Source organism: Oncorhynchus mykiss, unplaced genomic scaffold, assembly GCF_013265735.2.
Source record: "Oncorhynchus mykiss isolate Arlee unplaced genomic scaffold, USDA_OmykA_1.1 un_scaffold_140, whole genome shotgun sequence".
Lineage (NCBI taxonomy): Eukaryota > Metazoa > Chordata > Actinopteri > Salmoniformes > Salmonidae > Oncorhynchus > Oncorhynchus mykiss.
The window spans coordinates 1,447,501-1,471,922 of NW_023493664.1; the positions used below are offsets into that span (position 1 = coordinate 1,447,501).

General features: G+C 49.2%; 1 protein-coding gene across 1 annotated transcript in view; it reads right to left on the minus strand.

Annotated features, from left to right (window-relative positions):
- LOC118947127 (unconventional myosin-XV-like) overlaps positions 1–24,422 on the minus strand; it is a 51,905-nt gene that overhangs the window by 11,002 nt on the left and 16,481 nt on the right. The window contains exons 6-15 of the mRNA XM_036972341.1: positions 23,855–23,990; positions 19,104–19,219; positions 17,614–17,732; positions 16,656–16,797; positions 15,099–15,210; positions 6,595–6,797; positions 6,219–6,407; positions 5,125–5,197; positions 2,316–2,389; positions 2,039–2,121 (exon numbers count right to left, since the gene is read on the minus strand). Coding sequence (XP_036828236.1) covers positions 2,039–2,121; positions 2,316–2,389; positions 5,125–5,197; positions 6,219–6,407; positions 6,595–6,797; positions 15,099–15,210; positions 16,656–16,797; positions 17,614–17,732; positions 19,104–19,219; positions 23,855–23,990 — 1,247 coding nt within the window. The remainder of the gene's footprint in view (positions 1–2,038; positions 2,122–2,315; positions 2,390–5,124; positions 5,198–6,218; positions 6,408–6,594; positions 6,798–15,098; positions 15,211–16,655; positions 16,798–17,613; positions 17,733–19,103; positions 19,220–23,854; positions 23,991–24,422) is intronic.

Consider the following 24,422-nt stretch of genomic DNA (forward strand, 5'->3'; position numbering starts at 1 on the left):
AGAATGTAGAGTAGCCTCCAGCCTCTCTGACAACTGTCTCTAGAGGTTAGAGTTCAGATATACACTAACCCTATAACAGTCAGGATGTAGAGTAGCCTCCAGCCTCTCTGACAACTGTCCCTAGAGGTTAGAGGTCAGAGGTCAGATATACACTAACCCTATAACAGTCAGGATGTAGAGTAGCCTCTAGCCTCTCTGACAACTGTCCCTAGAGATTAGAGGTCAGATATACACTAACCCTATAACAGTCAGGATGTAGAGTATCCTCTAGACTCTCTGACAACTGTCTCTAGAGGTTAGAGGTCAGATATACACTAACCCTATAACAGTCAGGATGTAGAGTATCCTCCAGCCTCTCTGACAACTGTCCCTAGAGATTAGAGGTCAGATATACACTAACCCTATAACAGTCAGGATGTAGAGTATCCTCTAGACTCTCTGACAACTGTCTCTAGAGGTTAGAGGTCAGATATACACTAACCCTATAACAGTCAGGATGTAGAGTAGCCTCCAGCCTCTCTGACAACTGTCCCTAGAGGTTAGAGGTCAGAGGTCAGATATACACTAACCCTATAACAGTCAGGATGTAGAGTAGCGTCCAGCCTCTCTGACAACTGTCCCTAGAGGTTAGAGGTCAGATATACACTAACCCTATAACAGTCAGGATGTAGAGTAGCCTCCAGCCTCTCTGACAACTGTCTCTAGAGGTTAGAGGTCAGATATACACTAACCCTATAACAGTCAGGATGTAGAGTAGCCTCCAGCCTCTCTGACAACTGTCCCTAGAGGTTAGAGGTCAGAGGTCAGATATACACTAACCCTATAACAGTCAGAATGTAGAGTAGCCTCCAGCCTCTCTGACAACTGTCCCTAGAGGTTAGAGGTCAGATATACACTAACCCTATAACAGTCAGGATGTAGAGTAGCCTCCAGCCTCTCTGACAACTGTCCCTAGAGGTTAGAGGTCAGAGGTCAGATATACACTAACCCTATAACAGTCAGGATGTAGAGTAGCCTCCAGCCTCTCTGACAACTGTCCCTAGAGATTAGAGGTCAGATATACACTAACCCTATAACAGTCAGGATGTAGAGTATCCTCTAGACTCTCTGACAACTGTCCCTAGAGGTTAGAGGTCAGATATACACTAACCCTATAACAGTCAGGATGTAGAGTAGCGTCCAGCCTCTCTGACAACTGTCTCTAGAGGTTAGAGGTCAGATATACACTAACCCTATAACAGTCAGGATGTAGAGTAGCCTCCAGCCTCTCTGACAACTGTCTCTAGAGGTTAGAGGTCAGATATACACTAACCCTATAACAGTCAGGATGTAGAGTAGCCTCCAGCCTCTCTGACAACTGTCTCTAGAGGTTAGAGGTCAGGGGTTAGAGGTCAGATATACACTAACCCTATAACAGTCAGGATGTAGAGTAGCCTCCAGCCTCTCTGACAACTGTCCCTAGAGGTTAGAGGTTAGAGGTCAGATATACACTAACCCTATAACAGTCAGAATGTAGAGTAGCCTCCAGCCTCTCTGACAACTGTCCCTAGAGATTAGAGGTCAGATATACACTAACCCTATAACAGTCAGGATGTAGAGTAGCCTCCAGCCTCTCTGACAACTGTCCCTAGAGGTTAGAGGTCAGATATACACTAACCCTATAACGGTCAGGATGTAGAGTAGCCTCTAGCCTCTCTGACAACTGTCCCTAGAGGTTAGAGGTCAGGGGTTAGAGGTCAGATATACACTAACCCTATAACAGTCAGGATGTAGAGTATCCTCTAGACTCTCTGACAACTGTCTCTAGAGGTTAGAGGTCAGATATACACTAACCCTATAACAGTCAGGATGTAGAGTAGCCTCCAGCCTCTCTGACAACTGTCTCTAAAGGTTAGATGTCAGAGGTCAGATATACACTAACCCTATAACAGTCAGGATGTAGAGTAGCCTCCAGCCTCTCTGACAACTATCCCTAGAGGTTAGAGGTCAGGGTTAGAGGTCAAGGTTAGAGGTTAGAGGTCAATGTTAGGGTTCTTACGTTTTGGAGCTGGTGTTTCCTGTGACCTGTTTCATCACCTGGCAGTAAGCTTCATCTTTCATCAGACCATACTCCCCACTGAGCTGGAGACACACACACACACAGACACACACACAGACACACACACACACACATTTTTCAGAAGTAGAAGATATATGTTGGGGTGCGAGTGAGCGAGTGAGCGAGCGTGCGTGCGTGAGTGAGCGAGTGAGTGAGTGAGTGAGTGAGTGTGAGTGAGTGAGTGAGTGAGTGAGTGTGTGAGTGAGTGAGTGAGTACCTTTAGGATTGTTGAGACCAGGTCCTGTTCTGTCTGTCCCTTCAGAGGGTAGTCTCCCATGAACTTCATCACAGCTGCAGAGAGAAGAAGGTGAGACAGGTTACAGGTTAAAGAGCAGAAACAAGCAGACAGAAACACATTACATGTTTCAGGAGAGATAAAATAACTACACTGAACAACAATATAAACACAACATGTAACGTGTTGGTCCCATGTTTCATGAGAAACAAAAGATCCCAGAAATCTTCCATACGCACATGCACAAACAGCTCCTTTCTCCCAAATGTTTAGCACAAATTCGTTTACATCCCTGTTAGTGAGCATTTCTCCATTGTCAAGATAATCCATCCACCTGACAGGTGTGTCATATCAAGAAGCTGATTAAACAACATGATCATTACACAGGTGCACCTTGTGCTGGGCACAATAAAAGGCCACTCTAAAATGTGCAGTTTTGTCACAGATGTCTCAAGTTTTGAGGGAACGTGCAATTGGCATGCTGACTGCAGGAATGTCCACCAGGGCTGTCGTCAGAGAAATTTCTCTACCGTAAGCGACCTGCAACGTCATTTTAAAACATTTGGCAGTACGTCCAACCGGCCTCACAACCACGCCAGACCTCCACATCCGGCTTCTTCACCTGTGGGATCGTCTGAGACCGGCCACCCGGACAGCTGATGAAACTGTAGGTTTGCACAACCCAAGAATTTCTGCACAAACGTCCATAAATCATCTCAGGGAAGGTCATCTGTGTGCTCGTTACCCTCACCAGGGTCTCCACCAGACTGTAGTTCGACCCTTACCAGGGTCTCCATCAGACTGCAGTTCGACCCTCACCAGGGTCTCCACCTGACTGCAGTTAGACCCTCACCAGGGTCTGGACCTGACTGCAGTTCGACCCTCACCAGGGTCTCCACCAGACTGCAGTTCAACCCTCACCAGGGTCTCCACCTGACTGCAGTTCGACCCTCACCAGGGTCTCCACCTGACTGCAGTTTGACCCTCACCAGGGTCTCCACCTGACTGCAGTTCGACCCTCACCAGGGTCTCCACCTGACTGCAGTTCGACCCTCACCAGGGTCTGGACCTGACTGCAGTTCGACCCTCACCAGGGTCTCCACCAGACTGCAGTTCGACCCTCACCAGGGTCTGGACCTGACTGCAGTTCGACCCTCACCAGGGTCTCCACCTGACTGCAGTTTGACCCTCACCAGGGTCTCCACCAGACTGCAGTTCGACCCTCACCAGGGTCTCCACCTGACTGCAGTTAGACCCTCACCAGGGTCTGGACCTGACTGCAGTTCGACCCTCACCAGGGTCTCCACCTGACTGCAGTTCGACCCTCACCAGGGTCTCCACCTGACTGCAGTTCGACCCTCACCAGGGTCTCCACCTGACTGCAGTTCGACCCTCACCAGGGTCTCCACCTGACTGCAGTTCGACCCTCACCAGGGTCTGGACCTGACTGCAGTTCGACCCTCACCAGGGTCTGGACCTGACTGCAGTTCGACCCTCACCAGGGTCTCCACCTGACTGCAGTTCGACCCTCACCAGGGTCTCCACCTGACTGCAGTTCGACCCTCACCAGGGTCTCCACCTGACTGCAGTTCGACCCTCACCAGGGTCTCCACCAGACTGCAGTTCGACCCTCACCAGGGTCTCCACCTGACTGCAGTTCGACCCTCACCAGGGTCTCCACCTGACTGCAGTTCGACCCTCACCAGGGTCTCCACCTGACTGCAGTTCGACCCTCACCAGGGTCTGGACCTGACTGCAGTTCGACCCTCACCAGGGTCTGGACCTGACTGCAGTTCGACCCTCACCAGGGTCTCCACCTGACTGCAGTTCGACCCTCACCAGGGTCTCCACCTGACTGCAGTTCGACCCTCACCAGGGTCTCCACCTGACTGCAGTTCGACCCTCACCAGGGTCTCCACCTGACTGCAGTTCGACCCTCACCAGGGTCTGGACCTGACTGCAGTTCGACCCTCACCAGGGTCTCCACCTGACTGCAGTTCGACCCTCACCAGGGTCTGGACCTGACTGCAGTTCGACCCTCACCAGGGTCTCCACCTGACTGCACGTTCAAGTTCCAGCAACTTCACACAGCCATTGAAGAGGAGTGGGACAACCTTCCAACAGGCCACAATCAACATCCTGATCAACTCTATGTGAAGGAGATGTGTCGTGCTGCATGAGCCAAACGGTGGTCACACCAGATACTGACTGGTTCTGATCCACACCAGATACTGACTGGTTCTGATCCACACCAGATACTGACTGGTTCTGATCCACACCAGATACTGACTGGTTTTCTGATCTACACCAGATACTGACTGGTTTTCTGATCCACACCAGATACTGACTGGTTCTGATCCACACCAGATACTGACTGGTTCTGATCCACACCAGATACTGACTGGTTCTGATCCACACCAGATACTGACTGGTTTTCTGATCCACACCAGATACTGACTGGTTCTGATCCACACCCCCCTCCCTACCTTTTTAATAGGAATCTGTGACCAACAGATGCATGTCTGTATTCCCAGTCATGTCAAATCCATAGATTACGGCCTAATTAATGAATTTAAATTGACAGATTTCCATATTTGAACTGTAACTCAATAAAATTGTTGAAATGGTTTCATGTTGCGTTTGATATTTTAGTTCGGTATATTTGATCAGAAGCCATTGGCTAAGTCCCAAATGGTACACAGTTCCCTACATAGTCCACGTCTGGAGCTCTGGTCAGAAGTAGTGTACTGTGTAGGGAATAAGGTTCCATTTGGGAACAGGGTTGTCTTACCCAGGGAGATGTCAGCTGCCACCTTGTTCATGTTGCTGTCTGTGAAGTCTATCAGAGACTCCTGGAGAGGGGACTGGGGAAACAAACACACAGAATACACACCCAGGCTGAATACTCAGGATACATCCTCAGAATACACACCCAGTCTGAATACTCAGAATACACACCCAGTCTGACTACTCAGGATACATACTCAGAATACACACCCAGTCTGAATACTCAGAATACACACCCAGTCTAAATACTCAGAATACACACCCAGTCTGAATACACACCCAGTCTGAATACTCAGGATACATCCTCAGAATACACACCCAGGCTGAATACTCAGAATACACACCCAGTCTGAATACTCAGGATACATACTCAGAATACACACCCAGTCTGAATACTCAGAATACACACCCAGTCTAAATACTCAGAATACACACCCAGTCTGAATACACACCCAGTCTGAATACTCAGGATACATACTCAGAATACACACCCAGTCTGAATACTCAGGATACATACTCAGAATACACACCCAGTCTGAATACTCAGAATACATACTCAGAATACACACCCAGTCTAAATACTCAGAATACACACCCAGTCTGAATACACACCCAGTCTGAATACTCAGGATACATACTCAGAATACACACCCAGTCTGAATACTCAGGATACATACTCAGAATACACACCCAGTCTGAATACACAGAATACATACTCAGAATACACACCCAGTCTAAATACTCAGAATACACACCCAGTCTAAATACTCAGAATACACACCCAGTCTGAATACTCAGGATACACACCCAGTCTGAATACTCAGAATACACACCCAGTCTGAATACTCAGAATACATACTCAGAATACACACTAAGTCTGAATACTCAGAATACACACCCAGTCTGAATACTCAGAATACATACTCAGAATATACAGTCAGAAAACAGTATAGTACAGGGGATGTGTATCTGTTGTCTGTAGTACAGTACAGGGGATGTGTATCTGTTGTCTGTAGTATAGTACAGGGGATGTGTATCTGTTGTCTGTAGTACAGTACAGGGGATGTGTAACTCAACAGGTTGCTGTGCGTTTCTCACCTTAGAGTATGTAACCATGTCAGCTGGTTCTCTGGTATCCTTCCCCTTCCTGGTCTTCAGCTGGTCCCTGTGTCTCTGAGCCCGTCTGTAGTACTTCCTGGAGAACTCCTCCATGGTGTACTGACTGGCCTGTAGAGGGAGTCCCTCTAGATGGAGACTGCTGCTGTCCTCACCATACCCTACCACAGCCTGACACACACACGCACACACACACACACACACGCACACACACACACACACACACACACACACAAAATATTAGAGTGAATGTACGCATGTCTGCATGTAGCATGTACGTGTGTGTCTGTGTGTGTGTGTGTGTGTGTGTGTGTGTGTGTGTGTGTGTGTGCGTGTCTGTCTCTGTGTGTATGTGTACCTCTGTGTTGAGGTCCAGTTCATGGGCGGCGACTGTAGAGCCCATCGCCACGGCGATTGCAGCGGAGGCGGCAACACGGCCGTGTCTGTCACGAGGCTCCGCCCTCTCAGCAGGGAGAACCAGAAAGTCTGGAGCGGCCACCGGCTGAACACACTCACCTGGAAACACACCCCACCGTCCATACACCGCCCCGTACCGCCAGCCTACACACACACACACACACATACACAGAGTTATAACATACCGTGCAAATTCACCAGCATCACCGCCCGTACACCACCAGCCTACAAACACACGCAAGCACATGCACGCACGTGCACACACACACACACACACACACACACACACACACACACACACACACACACAGTTTTCCATTTCCAGCCACCTACTTTTTTTCCCACTTTAAATGAACTAGGCTACTTTTTAATTTAAAAGTTTCAGTTCACTAGTCTGTCGATTCCTCTCCCGCTAGAATGAACGATGTGCATCTTCTCTGCGCCTGTCATTCACAAAGCGAGCGATGACAGGAAAAGCAGTCTGCTGTCTGTCCTGCCTCCCGGGAACAATTTGAGTACGCTGTAGTTGGTTGTAGTTAGATTTCTTTACACAGAGGAGGGAGAGAGCATGATGCTGGTGAATTTGCACGTCCCATGTAATGTAATGCTGCGTTCAAGACAACTGGGAACTCGAAAATCTCTGACTTCAGTGAGTTCAAGGCAACTGGGAACTCGGGAATCTCTGACTTCAGTGAGTTCAAGGCAACTGGGAACTCGGGAATCTCTGACTTCAGTGAGTTCAAGACAACAGGGAACTCTGGGAAGAAAAACTAGCTCCGACTGGGAAAAATAGTTTTGAACTGTCATCCAACTCTGAATTCTAAGTCAGAAACTCTGGCATCTTTCTAGAGCTGTGACTTTCTGACCTGAAGATCACTGACGTCATGATTTGACCTCGTTTTTCCCCCCCAGAGATCCCGGTTGTCTTGAAAGCACCATTAGTGGTAACGATGAGTGGAAATCCATGACTTAGTTAATTGTTTTCTAGCCCATTCATTTTATTCTTTACGTTTCACACAGCCAGCGCAGCCGCAGAGTCGAGGCGGAAGAAGGCGACTTACGGTGCACTGATTGACAACTGAACAGCAAGTGTTGACTAGGTTTATCAAAGGTGTCGAACTGACTGAATAAATGATCGTATAATCGCTTTGCCATTCATAAATCATTAAAACATAGTTTATTTTTTATTTAACTTTTATTTAACTAGGCTAGTAAATTAAAAACAAATTATTATTTACAATGACAGCTTACATGCCACGTGGTTATACAGTGGTTCCTCCTTTAAAAGTTGTGAGTTTACACCGCAGGACTTAGAGGTATCCAGTTTCACGGCTCCAGACCACCACCAGGGGGAGTTAGAGGTATCCAGTGTCACGGCTCCAGACCACCACCAGGGGGAGTTAGAGGTACCCAGTTTCACGGCTCCAGACCACCACGAGGGGGAGTTAGAGGTACCCAGTGTCACGGCTTCATTGCTCCAGACCACCACCAGGGGGAGTTTGAGGTACCCAGTGTCACAGCTCCAGACCACCACCAGGGGGAGTTAGAGGTACCCAGTGTCACGGCTCCAGACCACCACCAGGGGGAGGTAGAGGTACCCAGTGTCACGGCTTCATTGCTCCAGACCACCACCAGGGGGAGTTAGAGGTACCCAGTGTCACGGCTCCAGACCACCACCAGGGGGAGTTAGAGGTACCCAGTGTCACGGCACCAGACCACCACCAGGGGGAGTTAGAGGTACCCAGTTTCACGGCTCCAGACCAGCACCAGGGGGAGTTAGAGGTACCCAGTGTCACGGCTTCATTGCTCCAGACCACCACAAGGGGGAGTTAGAGGTACCCAGTGTCACGGCTCCAGACCACCACCAGGGGGAGTTAGAGGTACCCAGTGTCACGGCTCCAGACCACCACCAGGGGGAGGTAGAGGTACCCAGTGTACCTAGCAAGAGGCTGTTGTTTAGCACCTAGCAAGAGGCTGTTTAGCTGTGTTTTTGTAGCCTACATGTGATGGGAGAGTTTGAAAAACAAATACCCACTGGATGTAAATAATAATGATGTCATTCTGCCAGGTAAGCATATGCTACTTTGTGGTTAAAATTTAATTAAGAAGGTTCCTGGGAAAGCCTTTCCACTCCTCCGAAACACGACCCCGCCTAGACGCGCTACTTCTTGACACACTGCTCGCTTAACCCGGAAGACATTCGCACCAATTTGTCATAGGAAACACCGTACAGCTAGCTACCGGAGTCAGCCTGCACTGCGCCCAGGCCGCCAGAAGGAGTCGCTAGAGCGCAATGTGACAAGGGCAAAGCTGGGCCAATTGTGCCTCATGGGTCTCCCGGTAGCGGCCGGCTGTAACACAGCCCGGGATCGAACCCGGATCTGTAGTGACGTCTCTAGCACTGCGATGCAGTGCCTTAGACTGGTAAACTTGATAAATTATTCAATATTTTGTCTGTGTATTTCAGATTGAATCAAGGCAGTAGAACGTACCAGAGGACACCAACATAGAGCTCCTTCAGCAAACAAAATGTGAACACCAGGGGCGCCTGGCTTGCTACTTATTCTATTTGGCTGGCTACTCTATGTACCTGTAGAAAACACTGCCTGGCTACTCTATGTACCTGTAGAAAACACTGGCTGGCTACTCTATGTACCTGTAGAAAACACTGGCTGGCTACTCTGTGTACCTGTAGAAAACACTGGCTGGCTACTCTATGTACCTGTAGAAAACACTGGCTGGCTACTCTGTGTACCTGTAGAAAACACTGGCTGGCTACTCTATGTACCTGTAGAAAAAACTGGCTGGCTACTCTGTGTACCTGTAGAAAACACTGCCTGGGGTCGCCTGGCTGCCTACTCTGTGTACCTGTAGAAAACACTGGCTGGCTACTCTATGTACCTGTAGAAAACACTGCCTGGCTACTCTATGTACCTGTAGAAAACACTGGCTGGCTACTCTGTGTACCTGTAGAAAACACTGCCTGGGGTCGCCTGGCTGCCTACTCTGTGTACCTGTAGAAAACACTGGCTGGCTACTCTATGTACCTGTAGAAAACACTGGCTGGCTACTCTATGTACCTGTAGAAAACACTGGCTGGCTACTCTATGTACCTGTAGAAAACACTGGCTGGCTACTCTATGTACCTGTAGAAAACACTGGCTGGCTACTCTATGTACCTGTAGAAAACACTGGCTGGCTACTCTGTGTACCTGTAGAAAACACTGGCTGGCTACTCTATGTACCTGTAGAAAACACTGGCTGGCTACTCTATGTACCTGTAGAAAACACTGGCTGGCTACTCTATGTACCTGTAGAAAACACTGGCTGGCTACTCTGTGTACCTGTAGAAAACACTGGCTGGCTACTCTATGTACCTGTAGAAAACACTGGCTGGCTACTCTGTGTACCTGTAGAAAACACTGCCTGGGGTCGCCTGGCTGCCTACTCTGTGTACCTGTAGAAAACACTGGCTGGCTACTCTATGTACCTGTAGAAAACACTGCCTGGCTACTCTATGTACCTGTAGAAAACACTGGCTGGCTACTCTGTGTACCTGTAGAAAACACTGCCTGGGGTCGCCTGGCTGCCTACTCTGTGTACCTGTAGAAAACACTGGCTGGCTACTCTATGTACCTGTAGAAAACACTGGCTGGCTACTCTATGTACCTGTAGAAAACACTGGCTGGCTACTCTATGTACCTGTAGAAAACACTGGCTGGCTACTCTGTGTACCTGTAGAAAACACTGGCTGGCTACTCTGTGTACCTGTAGAAAACACTGCCTGGCTACTCTATGTACCTGTAGAAAACACTGGCTGGCTACTCTATGTACCTGTAGAAAACACTGGCTGGCTACTCTGTGTACCTGTAGAAAACACTGGCTGGCTACTCTGTGTACCTGTAGAAAACACTGCCTGGCTACTCTATGTACCTGTAGAAAACACTGGCTGGCTACTCTGTGTACCTGTAGAAAACACTGGCTGGCTACTCTATGTACCTGTAGAAAACACTGCCTGGGGTCGCCTGGCTGGCTACTCTATGTACCTGTAGAAAACACTGCCTGGGGTCGCCTGGCTGCCTACTCTGTGTACCTGTAGAAAACACTGCCTGGGGACACCTGCCTGGCTACTCTATGTACCTGTAGAAAACACTGCCTGGGGTCGCCTGGCTGGCTACTCTATGTACCTGTAGAAAACACTGCCTGGGGTCGCCTGGCTGCCTACTCTGTGTACCTGTAGAAAACACTGCCTGGGGTCGCCTGGCTGGCTACTCTATGTACCTGTAGAAAACACTGCCTGGGGTCGCCTGGCTGGCTACTCTGTGTACCTGTAGAAAACACTGCTTGGGGACGCCTGGCTGGCTACTCTATGTACCTGTAGAAAACACTGCCTGGGGTCGCCTGGCTGCCTACTCTGTGTACCTGTAGAAAACACTGCCTGGGGACACCTGCCTGGCTACTCTGTGTACCTGTAGAAAACACTGGCTGGCTACTCTGTGTACCTGTAGAAAACACTGGCTGGCTACTCTATGTACCTGTAGAAAACACTGCCTGGGGTCGCCTGGCTGGCTACTCTATGTACCTGTAGAAAACACTGCCTGGGGATGCCTGGCTGGCTACTCTGTGTACCTGTAGAAAACACTGCCTGGGGACGCCTGGCTGGCTACTCTGTGTACCAGTAGAAAACACTGCCTGGGGACTCCTGGCTGGCTACTCTGTGTACCTGTAGAAAACACTGCCTGGGGACTCCTTTCTGGCTACTCTGTGTACCTGTAGAAAACACTGGCTGGGGACTCCTGGCTGGCTACTCTATGTACTATATACAGTGCCTTGCGAAAGTATTCGGCCCCCTTGAACTTTGCGACCTTTTGCCACATTTCAGGCTTCAAACATAAAGATATAAAACTGTATTTTTTTGTGAAGAATCAACAACAAGTGGGACACAATCATGAAGTGGAACGACATTTATTGGATATTTCAAACTTTTTTAACAAATCAAAAACTGAAAAATTGGGCGTGCAAAATTATTCAGCCCCTTTACTTTCAGTGCAGCAAACTCTCTCCAGAAGTTCAGTGAGGATCTCTGAATGATCCAATGTTGACCTAAATGACTAATGATGATAAATACAATCCACCTGTGTGTAATCAAGTCTCCGTATAAATGCACCTGCACTGTGATAGTCTCAGAGGTCCGTTAAAAGCGCAGAGAGCATCATGAAGAACAAGGAACACACCAGGCAGGTCCGAGATACTGTTGTGAAGAAGTTCAAAGCCGGATTTGGATACAAAAAGATTTCCCAAGCTTTAAACATCCCAATGAGCACTGTGCAAGCGATAATATTGAAATGGAAGGAGTATCAGACCACTGCAAATCTACCAAGACCTGGCCGTCCCTCTAAACTTTCAGCTCATACAAGGAGAAGACTGATCAGAGATGCAGCCAAGAGGCCCATGATCACTCTGGATGAACTGCAGAGATCTACAGTTGAGGTGGGAGACTCTGTCCATAGGACAACAATCAGTCGTATATTGCACAAATCTGGCCTTTATGGAAGAGTGGCAAGAAGAAAGCCATTTCTTAAAGATATCCATAAAAAGTGTTGTTTAAAGTTTGCCACAAGCCACCTGGGAGACACACCAAACATGTGGAAGAAGGTGCTCTGGTCAGATGAAACCAAAATTGAACTTTTTGGCAACAATGCAAAACGTTATGTTTGGCGTAAAAGCAACACAGCTGAACACACCATCCCCACTGTCAAACATGGTGGTGGCAGCATCATGGTTTGGGCCTGCTTTTGTAACGGATGTGAAACGGCTAGCTTAGTTAGCGTGGGCGCTAAATAGCGTTTCAATCAGTGACGTCACTTGCTCTGAGACCTTGAAGTAGTAGTTCCCCTTGCTCTGCAAGGGCCGCGGCTTTTGTGGCGCGATGGGTAACGATGCTTCGAGGGTGACTGTTGATGTGTGCAGAAGGTCCCTAGTTCGCGCCCGGGTATGGGCGAGGGGACGGTCTAAAGTTATACTGTTACATTGATGCTGTTGACCCGGATTACTGGTTGCTGCGGAAAAGGAGGAAGGTCAAAAGGGGGGTGAGTGTAACGGATGTGAAACGGCTAGCTTAGTTAGCGTGGGCGCTAAATAGCGTTTCAATCAGTGACGTCACTTGCTCTGAGACCTTGAAGTAGTAGTTCCCCTTGCTCTGCAAGGGCCGCGGCTTTTGTGGCGCGATGGGTAACGATGCTTCGAGGGTGACTGTTGATGTGTGCAGAAGGTCCCTAGTTCGCGCCCGGGTATGGGCGAGGGGACGGTCTAAATTTGTACTGTTACATTGATGCTGTTGACCCGGATTACTGGTTGCTGCGGAAAAGAGGAGGAAGGTCAAAAGGGGGGTGAGTGTAACGGATGTGAAACGGCTAGTTTAGTTAGCGTGGGCGCTAAATAGCGTTTCAATCAGTGACGTCACTTGCTCTGAGACCTTGAAGTAGTAGTTCCCCTTGCTCTGCAAGGGCCGCGGCTTTTGTGGAGCGATGGGTAACGATGCTTCGAGGGTGACTGTTGATGTGTGCAGAAGGTCCCTGGTTCGCGCCCGGGTATGGGCGAGGGGACGGTTTAAAATTATACTGTTACACTTTTCTTCAGCAGGGACAGGGAAGATGGTTAAAATTGATGGGAAGATGGATGGAGCCAAATACAGGACCATTCTGGAAGAAAACCTGATGGAGTCTGCAAAAGACCTGAGACTGGGACGGAGATTTGTCTTCCAACAAGACAATGATCCAAAACATAAAGCAAAATCTACAATGGAATGGTTCAAAAATAAACATATCCAGGTGTTAGAATGGCCAAGTCAAAGTCCAGACCTGAATCAAATCGAGAATCTGTGGAAAGAACTGAAAACTGCTGTTCACAAATGCTCTCCATCCAACCTCACTGAGCTCGAGCTGTTTTGCAAGGAGGAATGGGAAAAAATGTCAGTCTCTCTATGTGCAAAACTGATAGAGACATACCCCAAGCGACTTACAGCAAAAGGTGGCACTACAAAGTATTAACTTAAGGGGGCTGAATAATTTTGCACGCCCAATTTTTCAGTTTTTGATTTGTTAAAAAAGTTTGAAATATCCAATAAATGTCGTTCCACTTCATGATTGTGTCCCACTTGTTGTTGATTCTTCACAAAAAAATACAGTTTTATATCTTTATGTTTGAAGCCTGAAATGTGGCAAAAGGTCGCAAAGTTCAAGGGGGCCGAATACTTTCGCAAGGCACTGTATACTGTATATATACTGACAGTTTAAGAAGGGGCAAGACAGACAGACAGACAGACAGACAGAAAACTGTTCACAGTCAGGAAACATGTCTGAGACCTCCAGACTTTAGCTCAGTGGGACTAGACAGTCCCAACAACAGCCCAGTCTGAATCCAGACTTTAGCTCAGTGGGACTAAACAGTCCCAACAACAGCCCAGTCTGAATCCAGACTTTAGCTCAGTGGGACTAGACAGTCCCAACAACAGCCCAGTCTGAATCCAGACTTTAGCTCAGTGGGACTAAACAGTCCCAACACCAGCCCAGTCTGAATCCAGACTTTAGCTCAGTGGGACTAAACAGTCCCAACAACAGCCCAGTCTGAATCCAGACTTTAGCTCAGTGGGACTAAACAGTCCCAACAACAGCCCAGTCTGAATCCAGACTTTAGCTCAGTGGGACTAAACAGTCCCAACACCAGCCCAGTCTGAATCCAGACTTTAGCTCAGTGGGACTAAACAGTCCCAACAACAGCCCAGTCTGAATCCAGACTTTAGCTCAGTGGGACTAAACAGTCCCAACACCAGCCCAGTCTGAATCCAGACTTTAGCTCAGTGGGACTAGACAGTCCCAACAACAGCCCAGTCTGAATCCAGACTTTAGCTCAGTGGGATTAGACAGTCCCAACAACAGCCCAGTCTGAATCCAGACTTTAGCTCAGTGGGACTAGACAGTCCCAACAACAGCCCAGGCTGAATCCAGACTTTAGCTCAGTGGGACTAGACAGTCCCAACAACAGCCCAGTCTGAATCCAGACTTTAGCTCAGTGGGACTAGACAGTCCCAACAACAGCCCAGTCTGAATCCAGACTTTAGCTCAGTGGGATTAGACAGTCCCAACAACAGCCCAGTCTGAATCCAGACTTTAGCTCAATGGGACTAGACAGTCCCAACAACTCACACAGCAACCAGAACACAACCAAACACGACAGGGTGTTAGTCACATGCAGGTCAACCACACACACAGGCCCCACCCACCAAACTCAGGAGTATCTCTCTTTAGTTCCTCCAGCAACATGACCTTCTTCCTGACGATGCAGCCGTAGCATCGGCCTACACCACACAATACAATGAGCAACACAGCTAACACAATGGGGACGTGTGTGTATCTGTGTGTGTGTGTGTGTGTCTGGGTGTCTCACCCTCCTCCAGCCCCTCCACGCTGTGTAATCTGATGATGTCTCCCTTGTGGAAGCTGAGCAGAGTTCTGTCCTCTGTGATGTAGTTCCTCACTGCGACCACATACTCAGAGTCCTGGGGAAAAAACATCCCATTTGTCCAAATCAATCTGGACGCAGAAAAAGGGTGATAATGTGTCCATCCTTTCTATCAGGTTGTAGAGTGAAGCCTGGAGTCCTGTTGAATGAAAACAATCACTTTCCTACCTGTCTCACCCTCTAACCTGTTTCACCCTCTAACCGGTTTCCCCTCTCACCCTCTAACCTGTCTCAACCTCTAACCTGTTTCATCCTCTAACCTGTTTCACCCTCTAACCTGTTTCACCCTCTAACCGGTTTCACCTCTCACCCTCTAACCTGTCTCACCTGTCTCAACCTCTAACCTGTTTCACCCTCTAACCTGTCTCACCCTCTATCCTGTTATACACTCTAACCTGTCTCACCCTCTAACCTGTCTCACCCTCTATCCTGTTTCACATGTCTCACCCTCTAGCCTGTCTCACCCTCTAGCCTGTCTCAACCTCTAGTCTGTTTCACCCTCTAACCTGTCTCACCCTCTAGTCTGTCTAACCCTCTAGTCTGTCTAACCCTCTAACCTGTCTCACCCTCTAGTCTGTTTCCCCCTCTAACCTGTCTCACCCTCTAACCTGTCTCCCCCTCTAGTCTGTTTCACCCTCTAGTCTGTCTCACCCTCTAGTCTGTCTCACCCTCTAGTCTGTTATAACATCTAACCTGTCTCACCCCCTAAACTGTCTCACCATCTACCTGTCTCACCCTCTACCTGTTATACGCTCTAACCTGTCTCCCCCTCTAGTCTGTTTCACCCTCTAGTCTGTCCCACCCTCTAGTCTGTCTCACCCTCTAACCTGTTATAACATCTAACCTGTCTCACCCCCTAAACTGTCTCACCATCTACCTGTCTCACCCTCTACCTGTTATACACTACCTGTCTCACCCTCTACCTGTTATACGCTCTAACCTGTCTCCCCCTCTAGTCTGCTTCACCCTATAGTCTGTTTCACCCTCTAACCTCTCACCCTCCAACCTGTTTCACCCTCTATCCTCTCACCAACCTGTCTCACCCTCTAACCTGTTTTACCCTCTAACCTGTCTCACCCTCTAGTCTGTTTCACCGTCTAACCTGTCTCACCCTCTATCCTCTCACATACCTGTCTCACCCTCTAACCTTTTTCACCCTCTAACCTGTTTCACCCTCTAACCTGTTTCACCCTCTTGTCTGTTTCACCCTCTAACCTGTCTCACCCTCTAACCTGTCTAACCTGTCTCACCCTCTAACCTGTCACACCCTCTAACCTGTCTCACCTTCTAACCTGTCTCACCCTCTAACCTGTCTCACCCTCTAACCTGTCTCACCCTCTAACCTGTCTAACCTGTCTCACCCTCTAACCAGTCTCACCCTCTAACCTATCTAACCTGTCTCACCCTCTAACCTGTCTAACCTGTCTCACCCTCTAACCTGTCTAACCTGTCTCACCCTCTAACCTGTCTAACCTGTCTCACCTTCTTCAGTTCTGTGATGAAGTAGTCCACCATGTGTTTAACCTGTGGAGCCTTGGCGGAGAACAGAATCAGCTTCTCGTTGGTCAGGTTAAACTCCAACATGTTCTTAGATGGAATGGACACAAACAGGATGTCCGCGTAACTATGGAAACAAAAACAGAAACAAAGAGATCTTTACCTTGTCAGCTTGGGGATTCGATCCAGCATCCTTTCGGGTTACTGGCCCAATACTCTAACCACTAGACTACCTGCGGCCCCGTGTGTGTGTGTGTGTGTGTGTGTGTGTGTGTGTGTGTGTGTGTGTGTGTGTGTGTGTGTGTGTGTGTGTGTGTGTGTGTGTGTGTGTGTGTGTGTGTGTGTGTGTGTGTGTGTGTGTGTGTGTTCAGTTTGTTATATCTGGAGTACTTCTCCTGTCCTATTCGGTGTCCTGTGTGAATTTAAGTGTGCTCTCTCTAATTCTCTCCTTCTCTCTTTCTCTCTCTCGGAGGACCTGAGCCCTAGGACCTTGCCTCAGGACTACCTGACATGATGACTCCTTGCTGTCCCCAGTCCACCTGGCCGTGCTGCTGCTCCAGTTTCAACTGTTCTGCCTTATTATTATTTGACCATGCTGGTCAATTATGAACATTTGAACATCTTGGCCATGTTCTGTTATAATCTCCACCCGGCACAGCCAGAAGAGGACTGGCCACCCCACATAGCCTGGTTCCTCTCTAGGTTTCTTCCTAGGTTTTGGCCTTTCTAGGGAGTTTTTCCTAGCCACTGTGCTTCTACACCTGCATTGCTTGCTGTTTGGGGTTTTAGGCTGGGTTTCTGTACAGCACTTTGAGATATCAGCTGATGTACGAAGGGCTATATAAATACATTTGATTTGATTTTTGATTTAAATTGTGTGTGTGTGTGTTAATGTGTGTGTGTGTGTGTGTGTGTGTGTGTGTGTGTGTGTGTGTGTGTGTACCTGTAAGGGTGTAGCACTCTGAAGTAGTCTGGGACAACAGCGCTGCTTCTCACCATCTTCAGCAGCTTGATGCCTCGATGAGACACAGAGACCACCTGCACCCCAGTACCCACACTGCCCTGCAACACACACACTCTGTCAACATCAACAGGCTCACACACACACACAGTTATGAGACCACCTGCACCCCAGTACCCACACTGCCCTGCAACACACACACTCTGTCAACATCCACAGGCTCACACACACACACACACACAGTTATGAGACCACCTGCACCCCAGTACCCACACTGCCCTGCAACACACACACTCTGTCAACACACACAGTTATGTAGCGTCCTCAACCCAACACCTAGCGACCTCACCCCAACACCTAGAGACCTCACCCCAACACCTAGCGTCCTCAACCCAACACCTAGCGTCCTCAACCCAACACTTAACGACCTCAACCCAACACCTAGCGATCTCAACCCAGCACCTAGCGACCTCAACCCAACACCTAGCGTCCTCAACCCAACACCTAGCGTCCTCAACCCAACACCTAGCGTCCCCAACCCAACACTTAACGATCTCAACCCAACACCTAGCGATCTCAACCCAACACCTAGCGACCTCTACCCAACACCTAGCGACCTCTACCCAACACCTAGCGACCTCTACCCAACACCTAGCGACCTCTACCCAACACCTAGCGACCTCTACCCAACACCTAGCGACCTCAACCCAACACCTAGCGACCTCAACCCAACACCTAGCGACCTCAACCCAAACACCTAGCGACCTCAACCCAAACACCTAGCGACCTCAACCCAACACCTAGCGACCTCAACCCAACACCTAGCGACCTCAACCCAAACACCTAGCGACCTCAACCCAAACACCTAGCGACCTCAACCCAAACACCTAGCGACCTCAACCCAAACACCTAGCGACCTCTACCCAAACACCTAGCGACCTCAACCCAACACCTAGCGACCTCAACCCAACACCTAGCGACCTCAACCCAACACCTAGCGACCTCACCCCAACACCTAGCGACCTCACCCCAACACCTAGCGACCTCAACACAACACCTAGCGACCTCAACTTAACACCTAGCGACCTCAACCCAACACCTAGCGACCTCACCCCAACACCTAGCGACCTCACCCCAACACCTAGCGACCTCAACCCAACACCTAGCGACCTCAACCCAACACCTAGCGACCTCAACCCAACACCTAGCGATCTCAACCCAACACCTAGCGATCTCAACCCAACACCTAGCGACCTCAACCCAACACCTAGCGACCACAACCCAACACCTAGCGACCTCAACCCAACACCTAGCGACCTCAACCCAACACCTAGCGACCTCTACCCAACACCTAGCGACGTCCAATGTGTAATGTGTTGTGTTGACAGTCGCTGGACCCGGGTAGGAGTACTGGGTGGAGCTACCCCAGATATAGCTACGGTATATAGGCTCACACACAGAGACACACTCACCGAGGCAGGGAAGAGTCGTGAGAAATATATTTCCCAGGAGTCTCTAGCCATCGTCACGATCTTCTTCTTCACACTCTCATCCTGTGTGGCTCCATCCTGACCCACCTGGTGCTCCACTACACACACACAGTCACACAGTCACACAGTCACACAGTCACACAGTCACACAGACAGACAGACAGACAGACAGACAGACAGACAGACAGACACTGAGTATTGATGGTTCTAATAGTTTGTGGTGTTTGATGGTGTTTTGTGGTGTTATGTGGTGGGTTGTGGTGTTATGTGGTGGGTTGTAGTGTTGTGTGGTGGGTTGTGGTGTTATGTGGTGGGTTGTAGTGTTGTGTGGTGGGTTGTAGTGTTGTGTGGTGGGTTGTGGTGTTATGTGGTGGCTCGTGGTGTTGTATGGTGGGTTGTGGTGTTGTGTGGTGGGTCGTGGTGTTTTGTGGTGGGTTGTAGTGTTGTGTGGTGGGTTGTGGTGTTGTGTGGTGGGTTGTGGTGTTGTGTGGTGGGTTGTGGTGTTGTGTGGTGGGTTGTGGTGTTGTGTGGTGGGTTGTGGTGTTATGTGGTGGGTTGTCGTGTTGTGTGGTGGGTTGTGGTGTTATGTGGTGGGTTGTGGTATTGTGTGGTGGGTTGTGGTGTTGTGTGGTGGGTTGTGGTGTTGTGTGGTGGGTTGTGGTGTAGTGTGGTGGGTTGTGGTGTTGTGTGGTGGGTTGTGGTGTGGGTTGTAGTGTTGTGTGGTGGGTTGTGGTGTTGTGTGGTGGGTTGTGGTGTTGTGTGGTGGGTTGTGGTGTTGTATGGTGGGTTGTGGTGTAGTGTGGTGGGTTGTGGTGTTGTGTGGTGGGTTGTGGTGTGGGTTGTAGTGTTGTGTGGTGGGTTGTGGTGTAGTGTGGTGGGTTGTGGTGTTGTGTGGTGGGTTGTGGTGTTGTGTGGTGGGTTGTGGTGTTGTGTGGTGGGTTGTGGTGTTGTGTGGTGGGTTGTGGTGTTGTGTGGTGGTTCAAATCAAATCAAATTTTATTTGTCACATTCACATGGTTAGCAGATGTTAATGCGAGTGTAGCGAAATGCTTGTGCTTCTAGTTCCGACAATGCAGTAATAACCAACAAGTAATCTAACTAACAATTCCAAAACTACTGTCTTGTACACAGTGTAAGGGGATAAAGAATATGTACATAAGGATATATGAATGAGTGATGGTACAGAGCAGCATAGGCAAGATACAGTAGATGGTATCGAGTACAGTATATACATATGAGATGAGTATGTAAACAAAGTGGCATAGTTAAAGTGGCTAGTGATACATGTATTACATAAGGATGTAGTAGATGATATAGAGTACAGTATATACGTATACATATGAGATGAATAATGTAGGGTATCTAAACATATTAGGTAGCATTGTTTAAAGTGGCTAGTGATATATTTTACATCATTTCCCATCAATTCCCATTATTAAAGTGGCTGGAGTTGAGTCAGTGTGTTGGCAGCAGCCACTCAATGTTAGTGGTGGCTGTTTAACAGTCTGATGGCCTTGAGATAGAAGCTGTTTTTCAGTCTCTCGGTCCCAGCTTTGATGCACCTGTACTGACCTCGCCTTCTGGATGATAGCGGGGTGAACAGGCAGTGGCTCGGGTGGTTGTTGTCCTTGATGATCTTTATGGCCTTCCTGTAACATCGGGTGGTGTAGGTGTCCTGGAGGGCAGGTAGTTTGCCCCCGGTGATGCGTTGTGCAGACCTCACTACCCTCTGGAGAGCCTTACGGTTGTGGGCGGAGCGGTTGCCGTACCAGGCGGTGATACAGCCCGACAGGATGCTCTCGATTGTGCATCTGTAGAAGTTTGTGAGTGCTTTTGGTGACATGCCGAATTTCTTCAGCCTCCTGAGGTTGAAGAGGCGCTGCTGCGTCTTCTTCACGATGCTGTCTGTGTGAGTGGACCAATTCAGTTTGTCTGTGATGTGTATGCCGAGGAACTTAAAACTTACTACCCTCTCCACTACTGTTCCATCGATGTGGATAGGGGGGTGTTCCCTCTGCTGTTTCCTGAAGTCCACAATCATCTCCTTAGTTTTGTTGACGTTGAGTGTGAGGTTATTTTCCTGACACCACACTCCAAGGGCCCTCACCTCCTCCCTGTAGGCCGTCTCGTCGTTGTTGGTAATCAAGCCTACCACTGTTGTGTCGTCCGCAAACTTGATGATTGAGTTGGAGGCGTGCGTGGCCACGCAGTCATGGGTGAACAGGGAGTACAGGAGAGGGCTCAGAACGCACCCTTGTGGGGCCCCAGTGTTGAGGATCAGCGGGGTGGAGATGTTGTTGCCTACCCTCACCACCTGGGGGCGGCCCGTCAGGAAGTCCAGTACCCTGTTGCACAGGGCGGGGTCGAGACCCAGGGTCTCGAGCTTGATGACGAGCTTGGAGGGTACTATGGTGTTGAATGCCGAGCTGTAGTCGATGAACAGCATTCTCACATAGGTATTCCTCTTGTCCAGATGGGTTAGGGCAGTGTGCAGTGTGGTTGAGATTGCATCGTCTGTGGACCTATTTGGGCGGTAAGCAAATTGGAGTGGGTCTAGGGTGTCAGGTAGGGTGGAGGTGATATGGTCCTTGACTAGTCTCTCAAAGCACTTCATGATGACGGAAGTGAGTGCTACGGGGCGGTAGTCGTTTAGCTCAGTTACCTTAGCTTTCTTGGGAACAGGAACAATGGTGGCCCTCTTGAAGCATGTGGGAACAGCAGACTTGTATAGGGATTGATTGAATATGTCCGTAAACACACCGGCCAGCTGGTCTGCGCATGCTCTGAGGACGCGGCTGGGGATGCCGCCTGCAGCCTTGCGAGGGTTAACACGTTTAAATGTTTTACTCACCTCGGCTGCAGTGAAGGAGAGTCCGCATGTTTTCGTTGCAGGCCGTGTCAGTGGCACTGTATTGTCCTCAAAGCGGGCAAAAAAGTTATTTAGTCTGCCTGGGAGCAAGACATCCTGGTCCGTGACGGGGCTGGTTTTCTTCTTGTAATCCGTGATTCACTGTAGACCCTGCCACATACCTCTTGTGTCTGAGCCGTTGAATTGAGATTCTACTTTGTCTCTATACTGACGCTTAGCTTGTTTGATAGCCTTGAGGAGGGAATAGCTGCACTGTTTGTATTCGGTCATGTTACCAGTCACCTTGCCCTGATTAAAAGCAGTGGTTCGCGCTTTCAGTTTCACGCGAATGCTGCCATCAATCCACGGTTTCTGGTTAGGGAATGTTTTAATCGTTGCTATGGGAACGACGTCTTCAACGCACGTTCTAATGAACTCGCACACCGAATCAGTGTATTCGTCAATGTTGTTATCTGACGCAATACGAAACATATCCCAGTCCACGTGATGGAAGCAGTCTTGGAGTGTGGAATCAGCTTGGTCAGACCAGCGTTGGACAGACCTCAGCGTGGGAGCTTCTTGTTTTAGTTTCTGTCTGTAGGCAGGGATCAGCAAAATGGAGTCGTGGTCAGCTTTTCCGAAAGGAAGGCGGGGCAGGGCCTTATATGCGTCGTGGAAGTTAGAATAACAATGATCCAAGGTTTTTCCAGCCCTGGTTGCGCAATCGATATGTTGATACAATTTAGGGAGTCTTGTTTTCAGATTAGCCTTGTTAAAATCCCCAGCTACAATGACTGCAGCCTCTGGTTTGTGGTGTTATGTGGTGGGTTGTGGTGTTGTGTGGTGGGTTGTGGTGTTGTGTGGTGGCTTGTGGTGTTTTGTGGTGGGTTGTGGTGTTATGTGGTGGGTTGTCGTGTTGTGTGGTGGGTTGTGGTGTTATGTGGTGGGTTGTGGTGTTGTGTGGTGGGTTGTGGTGTTGTGTGGTGGGTTGTGGTGTGGTGTTGTGTGGTGTGGTGGGTTGTAGTGTTGTGTGGTGGGTTGTGGTGTTGTATGGTGGGTTGTGGTGTTGTGTGGTGGGTTGTGGTGTTGTGTGGTGTTATATGGTGGGTTGTGGTGTTGTGTGGTGGGTTGTGGTGTTGCGTGGTGGGTTGGGGTGTTGTGTGGTGGGTTGTGGTGGGTTGTAGTGTTGTGTGGTGCTATATGGTGGGTTGTGGTGTTGTGTGGTGGGTTGTGGTGTTGTGTGGTGGGTTGTGGTGGGTTGTGGTGTTGTGGGGTGGGTTGTGGTGTTGTGTGGTGGGTTGTGGTGGGTTGTAGTGTTGTGTGGTGCTATATGGTGGGTTGTGGTGTTGTGTGGTGGGTTGTGGCGTTGTGTGGTGGGTTGTGGTGTCGTGTGGTGGGTTGTGGTGGGTTGTGGTGTTATGTGGTGGGTTGTAGTGTTGTGTGGTGGGTTGTGGTGTTGTGTGGTGGGTTGTGGTGGGTTGTGGTGTTATGTGGTGGGTTGTAGTGTTGTGTGGTGGGTTGTGGTGTTGTGTGGTGGGTTGTGGTGTTGTGTGGTGGGTTGTGGTGTTGTATGGTGGGTTGTAGTGTTATATGGTGGGTTGTGGTGTTGTGTGGTGGGTTGTGGTGTTGTGTGGTGTTTTGTGGTGGGTTGTGGTGTTGTATGGTGGGTTGTAGTGTTATATGGTGGGTTGTGGTGTTGTGTGGTGGGTTGTTGTGTTATATGGTGGGTTGTGGTGTTGTGGGGTGGGTTGTGGTGTTGTGTGGTGGGTTGTGGTGTTGTGTGGTGGGTTGTGGTGTTGTGTGGTGGGTTGTGGTGGGTTGTAGTGGTTTGATGGTGTTTGGTTTTGTTTTGATGGTGTTTTGTGGTGGTTCTAATGGTTGGTACCAAACAGAGCCTTCATCTTGGTCCTCTCCTCCTGAGTGATGCGGATGCAGGCCTCTGAGAAGGTGTCGTGGACTATCTGTCTGAACAGCAGCTCCAGCAACAGAGGAGTGTTGAAGTTGTCTTTAGGGTAGAACACCTACAGTACCACACCATCAACATAGACAATATCAAGACTTGGAATGAGCTCATTGGTTGGACAAACAATTATTTGACTTGTTCCTAATTGTCTTGAAGGATCATGACTGATTGTGACTGATTGATACCTTCCTCAGGTAAATCTCCCAGGGTGTGTTAGTGTGTGGGCCCCTCCTTCCTCTGGTAAATCTCTCAGGGTGTGTTAGTGTGTGTACCTCTTCCCTCAGGTAAATCTCTCAGGGTGTGTTAGTGTGTGGGCCCCTCCTTCCTCAGGTAAATCTCCCAGGGTGTGTTAGTGTGTGGGCCCCTCCTTCCTCAGGTAAATCTCTCAGGGTGTGTTAGTGTGTGGGCCCCTCCTTCCTCAGGTAAATCTCTCAGGGTGTGTTAGTGTGTGTGTACCTCTTCCCTCAGATAAATCTCTCAGGGTGTGTTA